The sequence below is a fragment of the Symsagittifera roscoffensis genome, chromosome 6 (assembly GCF_963678635.1).
Source record: "Symsagittifera roscoffensis chromosome 6, txSymRosc1.1, whole genome shotgun sequence".
Classification (NCBI taxonomy): Eukaryota; Metazoa; Xenacoelomorpha; order Acoela; family Convolutidae; genus Symsagittifera; species Symsagittifera roscoffensis.
The window spans coordinates 12,726,564-12,741,002 of NC_087067.1; the positions used below are offsets into that span (position 1 = coordinate 12,726,564).

General features: G+C 33.9%; 1 protein-coding gene across 1 annotated transcript in view; it reads left to right on the top strand.

The window, feature by feature from the left end:
- LOC134847527 (echinoderm microtubule-associated protein-like 6) overlaps window positions 1–12,747 on the top strand; it is a 64,156-nt gene extending 51,409 nt beyond the window's left edge. Inside the window, exons 22-27 of the mRNA XM_063864581.1 lie at window positions 6,328–6,640; window positions 6,921–7,093; window positions 8,342–8,504; window positions 8,948–9,051; window positions 11,719–12,030; window positions 12,505–12,747. Coding sequence (XP_063720651.1) covers window positions 6,328–6,640; window positions 6,921–7,093; window positions 8,342–8,504; window positions 8,948–9,051; window positions 11,719–12,030; window positions 12,505–12,535 — 1,096 coding nt within the window. The 3' untranslated portion in view covers window positions 12,536–12,747. The remainder of the gene's footprint in view (window positions 1–6,327; window positions 6,641–6,920; window positions 7,094–8,341; window positions 8,505–8,947; window positions 9,052–11,718; window positions 12,031–12,504) is intronic.
- The last annotated feature ends 1,692 nt before the right edge of the window (window positions 12,748–14,439 follow it).

Consider the following 14,439-nt stretch of genomic DNA (forward strand, 5'->3'; position numbering starts at 1 on the left):
TATTGCAGAATCGTTTTTGACTTTTGTACAAAAGTGTTTTCTTAGCGTTTTGTTTTTCTTGTTCCCACAATAATTGGTGGTACAATTTCTATTTCGGTCAGATGGCAAATGACCGCTTCTGAGCAGTTTAAATTTTATTAATTTTTCTTTTAGGTTCACGATTTGTAGTTTCCCCAATGATGAGTTATCCGTTTCACCATTTGATCACATGAAACTAAATCATTTCTGAATCGATTTTTGTTTTGGTACAATTAATGTGTATGTTTTGTTTTTTTTTTTTCAATCAGATTTCTTGAATGTTTAGTTTGCTACCAGATGATCATTTTTAGTTTCTTCCATTTGATTTATCTGTTTCAACGTTTGATCCCAAGTCAAAACAAATGTTTGAATCGAGCTTTTGGCTTAAAGTTAGTTTCTATTTTTTGCTTGTTTTCGTATTCCAAAAAGAATTAACAGTTCTAGATGATCCTTTTGGGTTGCGAATGACTACTTCTAAACAGTTTTTAAAATTTCAGTTGCTCTTTTTGCCATTTTTTAAAATGATAAATTCTCAGTTTTGCTACTTGATCACGTGAAACTTGTTAATTTCTAATTTGAGTTTTTTTAGTGCAACGAGAATATTAATAATTGAGCTCATTTTGACGTTTCTTGAAGGATGACTTATCTGTTTCACCGTTTAAACAAATGGAACTTTTTTCTCTGGATCGAAAGTTATTTAGTACAAAACAGATGTTTGGTTTTTGTCTCCTTTTTTGGTGGACGTTCTAATGAAGATTTGTCCGTTTAACCATTTCATCACATTAAAACAATTCGTTTCTGAAACGAATTATTTTTGGTATAAGTTTACTGTTCGCTTTTGTGGTTTTCTTGATTTTGAAACAATAGTCGCTTTGTTGTGGTCTTCATTTGATGGCGAAGGACTAAATCTGAACAAATAAAACTGTTTAAAACTTTCCTTCTAAGTGCGCGTTAGGTAGTTTCTCCAATGATGTCTAATCCGTTTCACCATTTGATTACATGAAACCAATTCATTTCTGACTGTCGCCTCTAAAACAAATTTTTGTGGGATATGTCGTTTTAATGATCACGTTTTGTGGTTTCTCTTTCCATGAATTACCCTTTTCAATATTTGATCGCCTGAAACCAACTCATTTCTGAATCGAATTTTTTGGTACAAAAGTAGTTCTCGCTTTTTTGGTTTCTTTATTCCCAAAATCTATTCGCTTTGTGTTTTTCTTCATTGGATGGCGAATGGCCGCTTCTAAACAGTTGAAACGTTCCTAAAATTTTATTCTGCTTGTTTTGCCACGTCCTTAACCTTTACCTATGTGTTTTACTCTTTAATCACATGAATCGATTTATATTGAAAGTGTTTTCTTTAATTTTTTTTATTTTTCTGCGTTCCCAGAATAATTGTTGCTACAAGTCATATTTTGATATGATAGCAAATTACCGCTTCTCAACAGTTCAAAATTTGAAAATTTTTCTTCTAGGTGCACATTTTTTAGTTTCTGAAATGATGAATTATCCGTTTCACCATTTGATCACATGAAACTAAATCATTTCTGAATCGATTTTTGTTTTGGTACAATTGGTATGTTTTTTTTGTTCTTTTGATCAGATTTCTTGAGTGTTTAGTTTGCTACCAGGTGATCATTTTTAGTTTCATTCATTTGAAATATCTGTTTCAACGTTTGATCCCAAGTCAAAACAAATTTTTGAATCGTGTTTTTGGCTGAAAGTTGTTTTTTTTGCTTGTTTTCTTATTCCAAAAGGAATTAACAGTTCCAGATGAACCTTTTGGGTTGCGAATGACTACTTCGAAACAGTTAAAATATGATGATTTTTTCAGGTGCTCTTTTTGCCATTTTGTTAATGATAAATTCTCAGTTTCGCTACTTGAAACGTGTTAATTTCTAATTCGATTTTTTTAGTCCAACGAGAATTTTAACAATTTAAGCTCATTTTCCCGTTTCTTTAAGGATCTTATCTGTTTCACCGTTTGACCAAATGAAACTTTTTTCTCTGAATCGAAAATAATTTAGTACAAAACAGATGTTTGTTTTTTGTCTCCTTTTTTGGTGCACGTTCTAGTGATGATTTGTCCGTTCAACCATTTAATCACATTAAAACAATTCGTTTCTGAATCGTATTATTTTCGGTACAAATTTAGTGTTTGCTTTTGGTTTTCTTGATTTTGAAAGAATTGTCGCTTTGTTCTGGTCTTCATTTGATGGCGAAGAACTAAATTTAAACAATTAAAACTGTTTAAAACTTTTCTTCTAAGTGCGCGTTAGGTTTTTTCTCCAATGATGTCTAATCCGTTTCACCATTTGATTACATGAAACCAATTCTTTTCTGACTGTCGCCTCTAAAACAAATTTTTGTGGGATATATCGTTTTAATGATCACGTTTTGTGATTTCTCTTTCCATGAATTACCCGTTTCAACATTTGGTCGCCTGAAGCCAACTCATTTCTGAATCGATTTTCTTGGTACAAAAGTAGTTTTCGCTTTTTTGTTTTCTTTATTCCCAAAATCTATTCGCTTTGTGTTTTTCTGCATTTGATGGCGAAGGACTAAATCTAAACAATTAAAACTGTTTAAAACTTTCCTTCTAAGTGCGCGTTAGATAGTTTCTCCAATGATGTCTAATCCGTTTCACCATTTGATCACATGAAACTAATTCATTTCTGAATCGATTTTTGTTTTGGTACAATTAATGTATGTTTTTTGGTTTTTTGAACAGACTTCTTACTAGTGTGCTATCACGTGATCAATTTTAGTTTCTTACATTTGATTTATCTGTTTTTCAATGATGGATTGTCAGTTTCACCACTTGATCACAGAAACTAGTTCATTTCTAAATCGATTTTTTTGTTTCAACGAGAATTTCAACAAATAGTCTCATGACTCTGATTCTTTTATGACTCGCGTATGTGTTCGCTTTTTTGTTTTATTTTTCTGAGTAATGATTCATCTTTGCTATTTTTCATCAGATGGCAAATGATTTTTTTTTTAAATTAAATTTCAATTGCTCATTTTGCCGTTTCTTCAAGGGTGACTCATTTGATTCGTTTCTGAATCGAAAATTATTTAGTACAAAACATGTTTTTTGTTCTCTTTGTGCCCAGAAAAAACTCGCTTTTTCTTTTTCTTCAGTTGATGGGGAATGACCGACTCTGAACAGCCGAATTAGGTTGAAAACTTTGCTTTTTTGATGCACATTCAAATAATGATTTATCAGTTTCACCTTTTAATCAGATTTTAAAAAATTCGTTTCTAAGTCGAATTGTGTTTGGTACAAAATCAGTGTTAGGTTTTGTGGTTTTCTTGGTACCTTAAATAGTTTTCGCTTCGCTCTGTGCCTCATTTGATGGCGAAGGACTAATTCTGAACAGTTAAGCATTTATGATTTCTCAAATCATGAGTTATCCATTTCACAATTTGATCACAAGAAATTAATTCGTTTCTGAATTGAGCCTTTTATGGTAGAAAATTAGTGTTCACCTTTTCTGCTTATTTGTCCCGGAATCTATTTCGATGCTGGTTATTCTTCGTTTGATGGTGAATGAACACTTCTAAACAAGGGAAAAAATTTTGAAACTCTAATTTTGGCTGCTCATTTTGCCATTTTTTCAATGATGACTGATCCGTTTCACCATTTGATTCAATGAAACTAATTAATTCCTGACTTTTGCTTCACATTTATTTTTTGCTGAAAATTTTGTTTAAGCAGCACATTTTTTTTATCCCTTGATGAATTATCCGTTTCGCCATTTGATCAAATGAACTACTTCATTTCTGAATCAATTTTTTTCGGTACAAAATAAGTGTTCGCTTTTATTGTTTTGCTTATTCCTAAAATCAACGTTATTTCCTAATTTTTTTTCTTGAATGGCGAATGATCACTTCAGAACAGTTGAAACCTTCCCAAAAACTTTTCTCTAATGTGTTTTGCTATTTGCTTTTCCTTGTTGCTATAAGCGCTATTTCGATATGATGGCAAATGACCGCTTCTCAACAGTTTAAAGTTTGAACACTTTCCTTTGAGGTCCACCTTTTGTAGTTTCCCCCAATGATGAATTAGCCGTTTCACCTTTGATTACATTAAACTAATTTATTTCTTAACCAAATTTTGTTTTGATACAAAAAATTATTGTGTACTTTTGGTTCTGTTTTTTTTATATATTTATTTCTGAAATATCGAGTTTGTTAACTTTGCTATCAGGTGATCTTTTTTAGTATCTTATGTAATTGAATTATCTGTTTCACCTTTGATCCCAATTCAAAACTATTTTTTGAATCGAACTTTGACAGAAAGTTTTTTTATTCCGAGAAGAATTTTCGGTTCAAGATGATTGTTTTTGTTTGCGAATGACGGCTTCTAAACAGTTAAACTGAATTTTCCAGGTGCTCATTGCTATTTTTTCAATGATGAGTTGTCAGTTTCGACAATTGACGACATGAAACTAGTTCGTTTTCAAATCAATTTTTTTTCAGCCCAACGAGAATTTCAACAATTTAATCTCATGACCCTGAATAATTTCTGATTCGACTATGTGTTGATACACAGTAATTCTTTTCGTTTTTTAAGTGTTTTTTTTTCAGAGTAATATTTGATTAACTCTCCTTTTTGGTGCACGTTCCAATGGTGGTTTCACCGTTTAATCACAGTAAATAAATCACAGAAATCAAGAAAACCACATCAGCGAACTCTAATTTTGTGATTAAATTTATTTACTGTGATTAAACGGTGAAACCACCATTGGAACGTGCACCAAAAAGGAGAGTTAATCAACTTTTAATGTTGAAACTTTTGTTTTTGGCTGCTCATTTTGCCATTTTTTCAATGATGACTGATCCGTTTCACCATTTGATCACATGAAACTATTTCATTTCTGAATCGATTTTCAAGTACAATATTAGTTTTCGCTCTTTTTTTGTTTTGTAGATTCCTAAATTTATTGTCCCTCTTTGTTTTTTTTATTGGATCGCGAATGACCGCTTGTAAACAGTTGAAACATTCTGAAAAATTCTCTACTGTTTTGCCCTTTTCCTTGACCTATGGATTTCACTCTTTGATCACATGAATCGATTTGTGGTTTAGAATCATTTTTTATTTTAGTACAAAAATATGTTCTTGTAAATTTTTTGTTCTTTGTTCCCAGAATAATTGTTGCTTCAAGTTCTGTTTTAATATGACGGTAAAATTCGAATTGTTATGCTTCTCAACATTCGAGTTGTTCTGAAAATTTGTGTTTTAGATGTCTTGCCATTTTTTGTGGTTTGACTCATGGGTTTCATCATTTGATCACTTGAATCTGTTTTTATTTTAGCACAAATATGTGTTTTTTCAACTTGTTGTTTTCTTTGTTCCCAGAATAACTTCTACTACAATTTCTGTTTTGATATGATGGCAAATGACCCCTTCTCAACAATTTAAAATTTAAAAACTTTTGTTTTTGGTGCACGTTTCGTAGTTTCGCCGATGATGATATATCCATTTCACCATTTGATCACATGAAACTCGAATGTTTGTTGATAGGCCTTAGTTGTTTTCTTCATTTTGTTTCCTCATTTTTTCCAGTGTAATGTTTGATTCATTTTGTTTTGCATTCATGAACACTTCCATAGAAAAAAAAACCTTTTGAAAATTTTTAGGTGCTCATTTTGCGATTTGTTCATTGAAGATTTATGCGTTTCGTCATTTGATCAAATGAAACGAAATCTTTTTGAATCGAGTGCTGTCTGAGTAAAATAAATGTTTTTATATTGTTTTGTTTTCTTTGTTCTCAGAATAATTGTTACTTCGTTTCTTTTTCATATGATGGCAAATGACTGCTACTGAACAGTTTATAGTTTGTGAAAACTTTCAGGTGCACTTTTTGTACACCATGTCGTTTCACCATTTGATCCGTTTCACCATTTGATCACAAGAAACTAGTTCGTTCCTGAATCGAATAAGTGTGGTAAAAAATTTGTGTTCGCATTTTTCCCGGAATCTTTGTCGATGTTGGTTATTTTCCATTTGATGGCGAATGAACCTAATAAACAATTAAATTATTTTGAAACTTTTGTTTTTGCTGCTCATACTACCATTTTTTCAATGATGACTTATCCGTTTCACCATTTGATCACATGAAAATAACTCATTTCTGATTCCAATGTTATATTGATACTTCGCGCCAGCTTTGAGGCCAACTTTTTTGTCTGCTGCTAAGACTTAACACATGTTTGTAAGAGGTTTGATTAGTGGCCGTCAATCTATCCATTCTCAGTTTCGAATCGAGTTGGGAGCCTCTTTTTTGCAAATTCAAGTTTTAGTATGAAAGAAGCGCCCTCCGCTGTGAAGTTATGGGATTCGGAACTGAAAAGATGCAAGGCGTTCTTCCTTGAAAACACTTCAAAGCAGATTACCGTCAAATCATGTTGTCGGACAGGCGGTCTGATCTTAGTTGGGACCAAGAATAGCGAAGTGCTTCTGATTGATGAGAAGAAAGGGTCTCTGGGGAAGCTGGTTGACGGACACTCAGAGGGTGAACTGAACGGCCTGGCCACACACCCCTCAGATCCCAATACGTTCGTCTCTGCTTCTGCAGATTCCTCTTTAAGAATTTGGCATATGAACAATTTGAAGGTAATTTTATAGTTGTCTCTAAACTACGATTAAAAAACATTTGCTGGAATTTTTCAACTTGGTAATCAGTTCACCTTGCCATTTGCAATAGGAGGCTGGCCCAATGATTGTAGGAGAGATTTGATTGGCTGTTCCGTTGAATAATAGAGAGGACACTGGGATCATTTTCAATCGCTCTAAATGTATTTTCATAGTTTTCTGGAAATAAAATGATTTCATTATTAATTTTAGCTCTTTGCCGAAGACTAAAGTGAACAATTCCAAGAATAAAGTGTTTTAGGAGCCCTCGAAAGTACTGCAACTATCATTGTCTTGCAGCTGTGTGAACTTCAGCGCCGATGGAGAACTAGTCGCGGTCGGGTTCAGTAACGGGTCTCTCAAACTTTTCACTACGTCAACTGCCCAATTGTGGGCACAGAAAAGAGACAGATCTGCTGCTATACAAGTTATCAGGTATACATTTTAACCTGAGATTATAATAGTAAAATTTAATATTTTTATTAGTCACATTGGCCGCCATATTTCGACAGCACCTATAAATAATACTATCGAAATCACCTTTGAATGACTACAAATTTAATGCTGTATTGCTACGACAGCTCCTTTTGACATCGACAGCGCCTTTCGACAGCACACATCGACAGCATTTTTGAATCAATACACATTTGATGCAGTTTTAGTGCATAATTTATATGGTGTAGATTTTTTATAATTCAATTACCTGCCTGAAAGACGCCTCATTCAAAAATATGCTTGTGAAAATATCATGCAAGTCAAAATCGTATCCTAGTCAAACTATTGATAAAAGGGAGTGGTATCTGTAAGTAGACAACCAAGTATTCATCCTTGTCAGTAGGAACCCAATTTTTATATTAACCAATCAGATTTGAGATAAGAACAAAAAACAGATAGAAAAAATATTTATGGTCTTTGAGAAAAAATATTTATGGTCCTTGCGTGCGTTCTTTTCTTGTCTCGATTCTGATTGATTGCCTGTTAATAGTGTATTTGTCTACTTAATGACGATTATGAATGCGCGTTTATCTACTTACTGCTACACAACTTGATAAAATAATGCGTGGGGGGGGGGGGGGTGTTTCCGTTTAAAAAAGATGTATCCGACTGGGCAAAATTGTATGCGGGTCAAAATAATTTTCCGACGTGCACCGCGCGGGATCCTAACTTACCCCTCGTCAACCAAACGGGATCTATCTAACTCCCCCCCCCCCATTCGCAAAAGGAGGGAGATTTTATACTTTCGTGCGAAATTCTCATATGCTTAACCGTTGAATTTTTTTTATTGGGGATAGCAATTCAGTACGAGGTACCATAGGAAAGGGGGGTAGTTAAAAAGATCGACCAAACGGCTATGGCTTCAATTTCAAATCCGGTACCCTGCACGTAGCCTGACCTCGACGCAGCGACAGGCAAATTAAATAGTGTAGTGGTAGAAATCTAAATGGGTCAGGGTCGTTAACTTGATCCCTAAAGAAATGTTCTCTTCTAACTGTTATGACCATTTGGCAAAACTCTTAAAATAGTGTCTGAAAATAGCATTGGTGGTCCATGGAGTTGCAGAAAAGTATGATTATATACCATCTTTAAGGGAGCTCAGACGTCAATTTTGACTACTTCGAATTTTAAATGTATACAGAACCTATCAGTTTCTTCTGTGATTTAATTGTTTGTTTTGTTCTGCAGCTTTTCTCCAGATGGATCTAAAATGGCTGTTGGTTCCGAAGATGGAAGTCTCGATTTGTACAGTCTGAGTGCCGGACCTTCTCTGTCAAGGTTGAACTCTGTCAAGGACATCAAATCGGCTATTCGGATGATGGATTTCAGCTCTGACAGTCTTTTATTGCAAGTGAGTCACGAATCTTTACTTAAGGAGGAGTTCAACTTTTGATATCTTCAGTATGCTGTGAAACTGTGAAATGTTAACTGTCTTTCCTATTTTTTGAAGAAAAAAAATGTTTAAAACAATGTTAGTTAAGACCATTTATCCACAGGGAAAACGACCAACATGTTTTTTTCTGATAGCCTGTTCCAAATTGTTCTGTCGAAAAATACCCTTCGATTTTTAGGGAGGTTTACTGAAAATATTTGGTCAACGATAAGCTACTCCGTTCTTAAAGGGGACAGAAGCCCGCCCTCAAAACCTATAAGCATTTTTTTTGTTTTTGCCGGTCTTCTTGGGTCACATGTCAGTCTATTTCCTCCTGGATTTATGGTTTTTACAAATATGTACATCTTAGCTGAAATTAGCTGGTCTTAGCTTTTATACATGCAGGCATGTGTTCCTTTTAGGTTGTGACTGGCGATTACGACAAACGAGTCTATGATGTGGAGAGTGCTGTTCAAGTGGATGATCCCGAAGTGATCTCAAATGTCACGTGGTCATCTTGGACTGCGTTAGTTTTTTTTATTAAAATTAAATCAAGACTAGTCAAAGTTGACATGATTTACCAATGCGATAAGCAAGAGTATTGCAATCAGGAAATAGACTTTTTTCCCGTAAACAATTTTGTTCACAGGACCTTCACTTCTAGAAGTGAAGATCCCGTGGAACTTCTAGATGATCTTTACTTCTTGAGTTTCTTGAAAATTCAAATAGAAGTACTATCAGTTAGCTAGTAATTAGTTCCAGCCTGTTTCAGGTTGTAATTATCTTTTTAATTGAAAAAATCTCTCATTTTTTGGGTTCCTGGTTTTCGTCCTAGTTTCTATCGGTTCAATTTCCGTTTTTTTTCTAAACGCCATTTTTTTAAATCTGGACAGAACTGAAACTTCACAAATTGGTAAATTTATCATGCCAGATTTTGAGTTTTTATGTTTATTTTTTTTGTTTTTTAAAATATGTTATTATATATTATGTTATGTAATAATTAAGTTTATGTTATATCGACTACTTAGTCAACTTATTTTGCGTAATTTTGAGGGCATATATCCAATTGGGAGTATGTGTTTCAGTAAATGATTTCCAATTTTAAGCGATGTTTGTGAACTTATCTGATACAAATATGAAGTTTCGTAGCTGTAATTTTTGAACTTTTGTCAAGTAATTTTTTTCCAACAATTTTCCTGAATTTTTTTGTGACTTCTGTTTTTTTTTCACTCACTATTTGATAGCGCAATGTGTTTTTCTGTGCTCTGAAGTTGTTCCTTTTTGACACATTACATTACGCTTTCCCATTACAAAAAAGGAAGTGGGCGAAAAATTGTGATTGATATTAGTGTCAAAATTAGACATCAATTTACAGTATTCCCATCGGAATAGAAATTTTAACTGTTGGCCCAGTTTTCTCTAATTGAGCTAGATTTATTACACAAGCAAAGCTTGTGTTATAGTATGAACTTCTTTTTTTCCAAACTAAGTCGCAAATATTGTTGCGACGCAAAAATTGCTGCGACGCAAATATTGTTGCGACAAAATGTGTTCACTTTGAAACTGTTCATTTTGATCAATAACCAGCTATTAATTACTGCCAATGCTAAGGATATTAACACAGACTAATATATTACAAATAGCACTTTAGCTTCAAGGTATCATGGATCTGTAGCTATAGGCAGGGAATGAGACCAGCATCAAAATAAGAGGGTTCGAACCTGGGCAGGGTAGGATATTTTAATGAGCTTTTTCATATACTAGCAAAAATGCGTCCGCTTTGCAAATTGAGGCATGATAATTGGTAAATTTCTTTTTTTTTTTCAAATTGACTGGTACTGCTAATGCGTCATAATTGGTTTGCGTCACATAGCAATTAAGTAAACTCTTCTTACAATTATGTAAGAAATTTTGTAGGCTCAAAGTTTTACTCATTTAGTTTTTCCCAGTAGAGTTATCGGTCATATTTTTGCTCGTGTATGCGAAGTGCAACTTCGTCTCTGTCTGAAAATAGTTCTAATCGTAAAAGGAGTTTTAACGTGATTGATTTTGCCTCTGATGTGCCAAAGTTGAAAAGTTTTCAAAATTTCAATCTTTACTTCGGTTTTCTTGAGATCGTTGACACTTCTAAAAGTCTGTTGGCTGTGCTAATGCGTTCAGTTATTATAAACTCAATATGCTCCAGTTACAAAATATAGACTTAATTTACTGAAGTATTGCAACTGCTCGTGACTATTTAAATCATTTTGAATGTTTCGTATCAATTTTTTTTATCTTGAACAAAGTTAGCTATTTAAATTGGCCAAGACCATAGAAATTTAAATTAAATTACAATTTAAATTAATATAAATACCCTTTGTTGAATATTCATCGCCAAGGCAATCGGAAAATTCGCGGTGTTGTCCTGATACCAGCAATCTTATGTTATCTCAATTTCGGTATTCAGAGTTTAAGTTTTGCTCCTGAAAGCTAATCGATCGTTGTTCATGTGGTTGTATTAGCTAATTAATGTATTTCAATCTTGTTTTCACCGAGATCTTATTAACGGAAAAGGAATTTTTTCATCGACGTTTGCTTTTAAGCAATGTAGTGGACTATAATAAGGTTTCCGTAAAAATGCTTCCTAAAACACCAGCATCCGTACACGTTCGCCTGTTAGTTAACGCTTGTTAAGAGTCGATGAACGTAGTTCAGACTCTTATATTGGTCGCGATAATTTCTCGTTTTTTAAAAGAAAAGTTAAAATTTGTTCAGGCTCAAATTCATTTTCGCGGATCTTCTTTTGATTTCAAGTTCAGTTCTTTGCGGTTTGACTTTTGATCAAAAGTTCAGTTCATTTTCTTTGTTAAATGGAAGGCAACCTCCACTATCGAACAGCGAACGTTGAAAGGTCACAAAAAACATCATCGACTTATAGTGTCGAAAGTGGAATTTAATTTTCAGATTCCCATCGAAGTAAAAAATTAAAGTATTGATCCAGTTTTCTCAAATTGTGATTTTATCGAGAAATAATTGTTCGATAAATTGTTCTACAATCATAAATTAATCTAAAAACTCAAAGAAATTTAAAGGCATATATTTTTTCTTTGAAATTCAGAAGCTTTTTTTCTGTTCAGGTGCGTTCACTGACTCTTTTCCAACTGTCTTTCGGCTGTGTTTTTGATTTATTTTAACGAATTATTTCCTGTTTTAGTATCATCGGCAAGGAAGTCTCCCATATTTGGCCTGTTGAAAACTTCGAAGCTCAATCTGCATCCGAAAAACGCACACAGGGTGACCTCATTAACTCGGCACATGTAAACCCGAGAGGCGTGAACAGAATTGCCACCGGAGACGATTCGGGTTACGTCAAGTTGTTTTCGTTTCCTGCGACTGTCGAGGACCCTGCTCGTGGGCCAGATGAAGTTGTGGTGAATGAAGTCGCGGGTCATTCCGCCCATGTGACAGCTGTCAGGTTTTCACAGAATGATTCGCATTTGATTTCGGCCGGTGGCGAAGACTCTTGGTTAGTTTAAGTATTTTTTATAAATAGTAAGCGAAGTTTAGCGGGTATGGCAGTTTATAATTTTATGAGCTGTTCAGTAAATAAATAGGTGATCTTCAAACAGAAAAAACGACATAATAAGGGATACTATCATAACAGCAAATCTGCATTGCATTAGTTCCAAACTGTCCCCACCCGATATAGTCAGCTTGCAGAAAATGTATATTATGATACAAGATTACAACTGATTGCCACTGTTGTTATGCAATTGTTACGCAATTCTGATGTAAATTGCTTAATTTTGGCTGCAAGATATGGCGGTTTGTAGTCAGGCGGCTAGTGGAATATCCGCCAATTAAGAATATCGAGATTTATAATTTCGTTACATTGACATTTTTGCCAATTTATGCTAATTCTTTTTTTCTGAAGTTCTTGATAAGTTTCTTCGGTAAATTTGGAGGCATGCTTTTTATTTTAATCTTTGTTTTGTTTCAGTTTGTTTGTGTGGAAATGTGTGTTCAATTGAAGATCAACGCAAAGTATGTCAAATGTCTCCTCAGCCTATTGTCACCAGATAGTACTCTCCTTAGCACTTAACTCTTATGCAAATTAATTCTTTCTCTCTTACTCTATCTGTATTATTTATGTAAATTTGTTCAGTGTGAATATATAAAAAAAACGTTCTATGTAAATTTGAATGTACATATTTCATGTTTTTGTATTTGCGTAATTCAAAATTGTGTCCCATTTTTTTCGAGTAGTAGAAAAAAATCTACGTGGAAATGAAAAGCGTTTGTAGGGGCTCAGAAAAAGCACTCGATAACTGCGATTTTTGTCAAAAATTCAGGCAACGTCACGTAGGAGAGGTTTTCTCAAATTCTCGGCCGCTGTGATGAAATTCCCTACGTATGATTGTTTATGAAGTTTTTTCTTGTAGATTGGAACTCTTAACCGTTTTGAATATATTTACCGAGAACCACGTGATTTTTTTATTCATAGGCGATGTTCACACTAGCTTCAGCTTAGTTTATTTTTGAGAACCAGTTTCCCGTCAATATTGGTGCCACTTTTCAAGCGCCTTTGCAGCTTTTTGATAGCATGTGCAGCTTTTTGATAGCGTGTGCCTTGACACTTCATTTCGGAAATGTTGGTGTCTCTTTTCGGGCACCTTGACAGCTTTTTGATGGCATGTGCTGTGAAATTCAAACAGTAATAAGTTAACACAGTTGATGTTTTTGACGCAGATGATGGAATGACCCGAAAAAAAATTATGTTTCAAATAACAACAATAATAAAAACTCGATTTCTTAAATTTCTTAATTCAATATATCTCACAAGGTTTTGAAATGCATGATTTGTACATAATGTGGCTTTATGCTTTGCTATTGGTTACATGCAAACTTAGCGTGGATGCCTTCAGATTGTTATATTCCAGATTATTACTTGCAAAAATGTGGCTGTTTTGGTACCACTTTTGTTAGATCGCATTGGCAGTTTTTTAGCATTTGTAGCTGCTTTGTTTGTAACTAGTGTTTCTCGGTGGTTAAGGGTGCGTGGATGAGTGGCTAGTGCATGAGACCTAAAATTTCTTTAGAATTGAACCAAGTTGCAGTTTGAATCCTATACCTAACCGAATTTTCGCTAATTCGAGGCTTCAATTTTTCTTGTTGCTTCTGGAGCTGCTTTTTGTGTTCTCGCTAGTGTTGCGAAGCGAAGCTTTGCCTCTGTGCGAAATAATGGATTTCAATTTTTGCGTTGATTTTGAAATCTTTTTGTATATATGTTTTTTGACATCATAATTAAATGCATGTTTTATGTCTTTATTCTTTATTTTGTTTCAGTTTTAGCAACTTTTATCAGCATTTGGCTCATATCAATCAATTTTACAGTCTTTCACTTTTATTTTGAACGGTTAAAGTGGTGTATCAATTGTTCGATGACCATATGATTATCATAATTTCTGGTGAGTCCATTAAAATTAATTTACCTCCGTTTGAAGATGTGAAAGGAGCGGTGGTTAATTGCTTCAGTCCTAATGATGAAGATATAGAGGTATATCTTGCCTACTTCTTTCGAGAAACAATTCTAAACTGGTTTTATTCGAGATTTGCCATGTAATCAACACACTGTTTCTTGCGAAATGACTTTGAACAGCCGAACGGAGATTTAGAGTGTTATTTTTTTAAATGTTTATTGCCACTGTTTTTTGTTGAGGTCGTGTAGTTTTTTGGCTAAGAAAAAAATTGTTATAATTTGTCACGCTGAAATTTGGTTTTTGCAAGTTTGATTCCCTGAGCTGATTGCAAATCAATTTGCTTTTTGCAAGGCAATCTACCATATCTAATCTTGAGATTGCGAAAACTGAATGACTATCGGCTTCGAAAGGGTATTTTATCTTAAGATTTCCCAGCTGAAAAATTTAAAAGACAA